This window comes from Etheostoma spectabile, chromosome 15, assembly GCF_008692095.1.
Source record: "Etheostoma spectabile isolate EspeVRDwgs_2016 chromosome 15, UIUC_Espe_1.0, whole genome shotgun sequence".
Classification (NCBI taxonomy): domain Eukaryota; kingdom Metazoa; phylum Chordata; class Actinopteri; order Perciformes; family Percidae; genus Etheostoma; species Etheostoma spectabile.
Window position 1 is genome coordinate 786,881 of NC_045747.1, and position 8,375 is coordinate 795,255.

The 8,375-nt window shown below is 43.5% G+C and overlaps 2 protein-coding genes across 2 annotated transcripts in view; both read right to left on the reverse strand.

Moving 5' to 3' along the window:
• LOC116703566 (beta-1,4 N-acetylgalactosaminyltransferase 2) overlaps window positions 1–1,860 on the reverse strand; it is a 16,727-nt gene extending 14,867 nt beyond the window's left edge. Inside the window, exon 1 of the mRNA XM_032538369.1 lies at window positions 1,723–1,860. Coding sequence (XP_032394260.1) covers window positions 1,723–1,725 — 3 coding nt within the window. The 5' untranslated portion in view covers window positions 1,726–1,860. The remainder of the gene's footprint in view (window positions 1–1,722) is intronic.
• An 891-nt stretch (window positions 1,861–2,751) lies between these two features.
• Window positions 2,752–8,375, reverse strand: part of nags (N-acetylglutamate synthase) — a 7,628-nt gene continuing 2,004 nt past the window's right edge. Inside the window, exons 3-8 of the mRNA XM_032538301.1 lie at window positions 7,775–7,988; window positions 6,480–6,660; window positions 5,643–5,682; window positions 5,279–5,410; window positions 4,422–4,604; window positions 2,752–3,369 (exon numbers count right to left, since the gene is read on the reverse strand). Coding sequence (XP_032394192.1) covers window positions 3,207–3,369; window positions 4,422–4,604; window positions 5,279–5,410; window positions 5,643–5,682; window positions 6,480–6,660; window positions 7,775–7,988 — 913 coding nt within the window. The 3' untranslated portion in view covers window positions 2,752–3,206. The remainder of the gene's footprint in view (window positions 3,370–4,421; window positions 4,605–5,278; window positions 5,411–5,642; window positions 5,683–6,479; window positions 6,661–7,774; window positions 7,989–8,375) is intronic.

Here is an 8,375-nt window from a genome sequence, read left to right on the forward strand (position 1 = left end):
CTGCTCCCTGTATATGCTCCTTGTCTGATCTGCTCCCTGTCTGATCTGCTCCCTGTATATGCTCCTTGTCTGATCTACTCCCTGTCTGATCTGCTCCCTGTATGTGCATGTCAAATTACTTCACGCAAAAAAGTACCGTAGTATTGTGTGGAAAGCACAAGTCAATTTAAGTCGTCACTATCTTGTTAGCCGGTTCCTGAGTGGGGGGTGTATGTGTGCAGTGCCATGAATCAGTTTGTTACATGGCAAGACCTGAAATCACGCCCCACTTCCTGACGCTGAGACCGGCGACTCACCGGCTGAAAGTTTCAAGGCTGTTTTTTCAGCTCACAGGCAGAAACAAAATAGTTCCCCTTTGAATGTTACTGTAAAACCAATGCTGTGTAAATGTGATGTATTAAGCGTTTGCTTTCTTTGTTGTAAAAGTAAAGTAGTAAGATATAATTTTAAAAGTAATATTGTATGGCATTAGGGATTATAACTCAGATGTCAGTCGTGCATGCTCAGATTTAAACGTTTACGGCATAACTGTCATACCTAAATCTGTGAAATCCATGAAATAATAAAGTCTATCATTACAAACAATAACAGAAGATGGGAATCATTTCAGAAATGTTGTAGCTATCTATGGTTGATTGATTGATTGATTCACTGACAGCCTTTGTTGTGTTTGATGCTAACTTGTAGCCAGCAGTGAACCAACAGTGAACCAACTTGGTTAAGTAGGTCCATTTTGATGCATACGCAACTCACATCTTCCCTCGACTCACATCGGGGAGGGACACTCCAACAGTGTTCAGTAAAAGAATAGGTTACATGTTTCTACTGCACACTAGTGCTGTGGAAATCCAACACTGACCCGTGTTGACTGGTGTCACATTACATTACATATACTACTGAGAGAGCTGCAGCAACTCTCTCACAGAGTTAAGCGTTTTTAAAAGTGTGGTTTAAACTCCAACTAGTGTGGACCAACATAAACACTGTCAAAGTGTTGAACTCTATTGGTGTTGAATTAACACTGCTGAACTAACCGAGCTAAACTAATCCAGCTCTTTGTTGGAAATGTCACCTAGGGTGTGGGCGTGACACGGAGGCAACGCATTCCTGAACCAATACTGTCCAATTGAAGACATGATACTGGTTGAACACTTCCCATAGTGGTATTGAATATCTGGTTGTATATCACCTCCGTTTCCCTCAACAAAACACTGACAGTTAATGTTTATCAAAGACAAGTATGCCAAAATGTAATGCTTGTCTCACACCAGGAAATAAAGTCCGGAAAAATAAACCGGACCCTCCTAACATTTAATTGTTAGGAACATGTTCTTGTTAAATTTTTTCTACATGTTCTTGCTGTGTAAAATAAACTGACAAATAGAAAAGAAAATACTAATCACCAGTTGCCTACTTATTTCTACCCTGAATACAGCACAACAAATAACATTATGTTTCAATTAAAAATGGATAACATTAACAGAAAATAGAGCCAGAAGAAGCAAAAACACTAGGCTGACATTACAGGATGAATCAATGAAGAGTCTATGATGCCAGTAAAAACTAAATGTAATATGCACACATTCTAAATCAGTATGGAGGAATATTAGAAGACCAGGAGCAGAAGTTTCTATGAAGACTACACAGAAATTAAGAGAAAATGTCCCCACGAGAACCAAAAACATTACAGTTTATGTCAAATAAAATTGGATGAGTTCTTACCATGGTCTCTCGTTCAGGCTCCACTCCTACTTGTTGTGCCCAGGACAATGGTGATGATGATAGATGGCAGATTAGGGTTGAAAAACCTGTCTGAGTAGCCCTGATTAACAGCAATCATGTGAACGCCTCAACAATGCCCAGAAACAACGCCCGCTTAAGTCAGTACCATTGGAACTACACAGAGAGCCGCCCAACAGGTCATATGCTGTGTGCGTGTGTGTGTGTGTGTGTGTGTGGTGAAAAAAATACATAAATATTTGTGGTTAAAGCAAAGCGTCCATGTTAAGTTTTCTCCAATTGTACAGCAGCATGAGTGAAATTAACGGCCATCCCCAAGAGAACCAGCCCCTGTACACATTCGTCCTGTCTTTGGTTTTTGTTCCATTTCCTGCCACATGTTTACTCAGAAAATTCAAATGACTTTGGAGCTCAGTTTCCCTGCATTCAATGTTCCTGCGTTTCATATTTCTCCAGTGTTCAGCGTCGATCTGACGGCGCCACCAACAGGACGAAAGCTCAATTGAGCTGAGCGCCGCCATCTGACCAGATTATTAAAACTGCTGAATGGAAACTGGTCGGTGAGAAAATATATATCAAATATATACAGAAGAGGAGAAGGGCCACATGTGAACAATGTGTTTCAGTCCTGACTTTAAACTCTGAATTCTAAGCGGGGTTTTTTAAAATCAGATTTCTTTATCTCAGAATTCTGAATTAAAAAAAAAACATACCAAATTTTGACTTTGATAAAAAACCTCACATTGACGACTTTTCTCAGGATTGGGACTTTAAAAAAACACTCTGAATTCTGACTTTACCCTCAGAACTCAAACCAAAGTTTTATCAAACTAGTTTTTGCAAGCTCCCGCAATTTCATTGCATAAATATCCCGCATATCCCATTGCATTTTTTAAGAAAACATGCCACATAATCAAGAATTTTTGCAGATAACTATTCCATAAAAACTACTTTAATGATAGTATGATTTTACACACAAATTCTCCTGTTGGCATTTCCAGAAATGCATGGAAACAAGGAGAGCTTGGTCTTCCGTCAGTACCGCTCGTTGCTAAAGTCGGCCATCTTCCCACCTCCATGAATATCCATCCCAGGGTGGTGACGCTCTCTCTGGTTCCTGGCTTTGAGAGACAGACGTTTATGTTCACAAATATTGATTGAATGAGTTTTAGAAAGCTCTCTACCAGGGTGCCTGGGTAGCCCACCAGGTTGACCATGCTGGATGTACAATAACACAGTCCCTACCGCTCTAGCCATGGGTCCAATTCCTACCTGCGGCCGTTTGTTGTAATAATAACTCTACAGAGCCACAGAAAATATCAAACAACTGTTTTTTTAGGCAGAGCGGAAGTCCCCCCAAGTTTCAGGGTAACGAACAGTCCGGTCATTGCAAACAAAATGTGTAAACAATATCTGTAGAAGCAGCAGCAGCTGGGAGGAGCGGGGAGTGGGGTGGGGGCGGGGTTTCACGGGCCAGGGTGGAGGTGGGGGCGAACGCAGACGTGGAAAGAGTCCGGGAGGTCCTTGGCATACTCTACCAGCTCGTAGGAATCTCTAATGTCTGTCAGACCGAACCAGAACACAGTCCACACCCCGTTCACAAAGCTGCCATCACAATGTTTAAAGTACCTGGAGAGAGAGGGAGGGGGGGAAGGAGGGAGGGAGAGAGAGGGGGAGAGAGAGAGAAAAAAGAAAAATCACACATCAAATGTCATTCTTTGTTTTGAATATTGTAACTAGTCCAAGGCTAAATTGTAATATCAAAACAACAAATGCAAAGTAGGCAGGTCCTGGGCACACCTGCTATTTTGTATACAGCAAAGCAAGATAGCGTGTAATGGGGGGGGGGGGAGTCAAACCCGCGGCCTGTTGCACCAGAGTGTTTTTAGTAGTTGTAGGTTAGGTTGTAGTTGAGCTCCGTGCCACGTGAGACCACATCGCTGAGGACCGGCGAGATGAATCGCCCGTCCCCGAGTAGGCTCCACCCGGCACACACACAGCTGACAACCTGCAGGTGGAGGCGCTGGAGACGGGCTCAGACGTACACGCCGCGGGCTGTGGACTTGTGTCAGCCCCGCAAGCTGTTTTAGCAAAGTGGCTGCGTGTGTCCATGACAACAAGCACAGAACATCAACGCCGCTACGAGCCTCCAGCCGTCCGGACTCGGAGCGCAGCCTCCCAGACGGCTGAACTGATGCTGCGTTCCAGACACAGCTTGTATGCCTGCCCCGCAAAGTTTCGACATTCAGACAGCCGAAGTGGCAGCAGCTTCACCAAAATAAAGAGAAACAGAACTCTTTCTGTGCATTTACTCGCCATGTGGCGGACAGCCCTCAGAGATTTACCCACCAGCAACTGTTAATTTCGGACCCTGGTTTGAGGGCGTCCCATGAGAGTTGCTCAGTGGAGCATGAAGCCAAAAAAGTTCTAATCCCGGGAATAAAAGAGGGGCTGCTTCCGCAGTCTGGAGACCTCCACCGGTACTTCTGGTTTAGCGCTCTGCTAACTTCATCTGAGATTAAAAAAATGTAACCACGCGGATTAAATCAGGACTTTCCAAACGTTATCGGACAGAATGGATCCAATTCTGGGGGTAGTGAAGCCCAAAAACATGTTATCAACTAGGGGTGTCCCCGACTAAGAATTTACATATTTATATAGTTGTGTGTTGCGTCTCTTACCAGGGGTTGATCCTGTTGGTGGCTCTGGACCTCCAGAACAGTTTGCCCAGGTCCTGCCTGACGCACTCCCACAGGATGTGGCTGGTGCCCTGGCCCTGCTGGCTGCTGCTCACCACAAACTTGTCGAGGTAGGGCGTGCCGCTGTTCACCGGCTCCATGGTGACGATGGCGGCCGCGCTGTAGCTGGAGGGACACACGGACACAACGGGATCAGGAGAAATGATATCTGACACACTCGGACACACACACAGGCCTGTGTTCACTAAAACAATGGCATATGCAGATTATATTACTAACTACAACTACTGTTTGAACAGTATTTCTCAAATGCCATGTGTGTGTGCATTTCAAAGCATTTGCATTTCACTGTATATGTCCATCATGTTACGTCTCTGGTCAAAACATGGTTTTTTTTTTAGGTGGGGTAGAATCTATCTCCGTTGAACACACAGGCCCGAACACAGACAGACATCACGTCACCGAACGGGAATTCTCCATTTGGAGAAAAGTCCTGGCATGAGCATTGTTGAGGGAAAAGATAGCATTTCAACTTAGCATGTTTCCTTAATATCTGATGACGCATTGGGCTCATTTTTGGAGTCATTACAGTAAATATATTACAAAAAATATTTCAAGCATGTTTAAGAAATTAACTCATTTTAAGATAAGTCACACCACATGACATTTTTGAAGGCATTTTGAAAATCCCTACCTAAATAAAGACCAAATATGACAATAACAATCTGAATAGGGGCCAGTTAAAACTGACTTGGGGCAAGTAGAATGTTTTTTTCCACTTGCCCGGTGGGTTGGACCCTGCTAACACTGATCTGGCGGACATTTTTATTTGCACATACTCTTCAGAGAGGTAGATGGAGTGCAGTCGTCCCTTCAGGGTGTCGATGTAGTCTCGCCTCAGAGTTTTATCAAACGACTTATTGATGAGAGCCAGCAGACGGTCTACGTCGATCCCATCCAGAGAGCTGTAACTACACACACACACACACACACACACACACACACACACACACACACACACAACACACACACACAACACACCACACACAACACACACACACACAAACCACACACACGATCAGTCAAATGCAGTGTGTGTTCACATACTTTACAACTTGTTTAGGGTTACAAGTCAGATTACTTCATGTTTGCTTGCTGTGTGTGTTTGTGGTGTGTGTGTGTGTGTGTGTGCGAAGTATTTACCGATGTATCGGGTCTCCGTTTTTAAAGAGCGTCCCCGACCCTGAGCCAGAAATACAGCCAGAAAGAACAGAACAAGCAGATATAGAAATGGTAGTTAGATATAAAGTCATGTTAACCGTTGTTGGGTGGTCAACACTACACACACACACACACTCACAGCTCAAAACAGACAGCTCTCTATGCATGTGTGTCTACATTTGGGGGAAAGTCAGTCACTATGTTTACACTACATGCACACCAATATTCCACTTTTATTCCGAATATGACAATGTTCCCAATTTAATACAGGTCACGTAAACCGCATATTCCGTATAAGGCCTTTTTAATTAAATTTTTTTAAATTTTAAATTTTGCATTTTCCATTTAGACGTGTGGGATATGCCGGTATTAATTGGGGTTTATAGGCCTGCTTTAGACTATGGATATAGCACATAGGAATATGCTTCTCAATCTGGATTTTTACAGCAGTTTACAACAGGTTACAGCACCTCGCCTGTTTACGGCTTATGGCCAGCTTGTGCGTTGCTATGGTTGTTGTACATAAACCAACCAGCCAACAGGTGGCACGGCTCCAGTGGGGATGCATGCCCCAAAAAAAAAAGGATAAAAACAGCTACTTCATAACATGAAACATAGGATATCAACAGGTTTGTGGATTTCACAAACGTCGCAAGATGGAATGAAAGAGGGAGAAACAAGTGGAGTTGAGTGGAAAACTTTGAAAAAACAAATCCAATGTTGCACGGCTGTATCTTCATTAGTTGTGTAAACACAACTAGAACAAAAGAAACGGGATATTATATACATGTGAAAGTGAGGGTGTGTCGGCGGTCTCGCCTCTGTGGCTGAACAGCTCCGTCAGCAGCGTGTCGGCCGAGGTGATGACGGCAGACGACTCCGTCAGCAGCTGGTTGAGGAGCCGGGCGATGGCCGTCACCCTGCGGCGCTCTGCAGCGCTCAGCCACGCCGCCCTGGACAGGCCGGGCAGGTCGCTAGGCAACGACACTGTGTCCAGCACCTGGGACACCAACACAAAGGGTTCAGGGGGAGTTGTGCGACACCATTTACATACGGTATACGTACAATGTCTGACAAAGCTGATACACACTACATCAGCAGACCCAAACAGAATCCGCAGGTTTTCTTTTTCTGTTTCAAGCAGTGACCCAGAATGAAAATCTGCAGGATTTAGGGGACAGTTTTTCGATTGGGTTGTGATGTGACATTCTGAGTTTTTATTTTATTATTTAAATCTGTGGAAAATGCTGCGTCTGCAGATTCTGTGTGGACCTGTATATCAGGGATTCAAACACCTTAGGGGACCACTAAGGTCTATATAAAAGAGACTTCAGATACAGTTATATAGACCTTAGTGGTCCCTAATAAAGAGACTTCAGATACAGTATTAGGGACCACTAAGGTCTATATAAAAGAGACTCAGATTACAGTATTAGGGACCACAAGGTCTAATAAAGGACTTCAGATACAGTATTAGGGACCACTAAGGCTATATAAAGAGAGCTTCAGACAGTATGGGACCACTAAGGTCTATATAAAGAGACTTCAGATACAGTATTAGGGACCACTAAGGTCTATAAAAGAGACTTCAGATACAGTATAGGGACACTAGGTCTATTATAAAGAGACTTCAGATACAGTATGTAGGGACCACTAAGGTCTATATAAAGAGGGACTAGATAAAGTATAGGGACCACTAAGGTCTATATAAAGAGACTTCAGATACAGTATTAGGGACCACTAAGGCAAAGAGCAATTTGGTTATATTTTTGGGGGGGGGGTTTGTTATATGTACTTATATAGTAATTTAGTCGGTGCAGTAAAAAAATGTATAATGTCGTTGTTATACAAAGTAAGTTTGCTCGTAAATAATACATTTTCCTTTATTAAATAATTTAAAAAATGCTTATGTTATATGTTGATATGAGTTTAGCATATAATAATAATAAAAAATGCTATATTGAAAGAACAAGAAGAAGAAAAAAAAATACTCTTTGGATCTGGACGATTAACACAAGTCACCCAAATTGACATGGAAGAAGCAACATTGTTTGCATGGCTGTATTGAAAAGTGCATATCTTCTGTCTCTATGGAAACAGAGCCAGCCTCCTGCCTTGTTCTCCTGGCTGCGCAGACCTCCCGAGTGGTTCAGGAACATGACTTTGAGGGGTTGCAGAGCTCGGGCGATAGCTGCCGTCACATCCGTTGGGTCCAACATCACCGAGCAACCTCGCCCGTCCCGCCCCACCGGACAGACCAACGGGATTGTCCCGCAGTCCAGACTCCACTGGAGGAGGCTGGTGTCCACAGCTATGGAGGGTGGAGCACTGTGGGGAGATGAAAGGGAAGAGGATGAAAAAAGAAAAAAGGATGGGAAAGAAGGTCAGGATGAAGAAAAACCATGAAAGGAGGAGAACAAAGCAGTGAAGGAAAGTTGATGGGATCTTACCTAGCTACTGAGCATGTGCAGCTCCCAACAAAGATAGTATAGAAGGGAGAGGTCTATCTGGAGCTTTAAAAACTCGTGAGAGTCGCCCTGCGAGCTAAAAACTAGTGAGATGTCTCACTCTGGAGCTAAAACTAGTGAGATGTCTCACTTTGTAGTTAAAACAGAGACCTAAACACACAGGGTGAAAACAGGATCTGCAGTAATGTGCGGTACAAAAAAAATATGGTGTTTTTAGAAAATGAAACCATGTAAATCTATTCTGGTA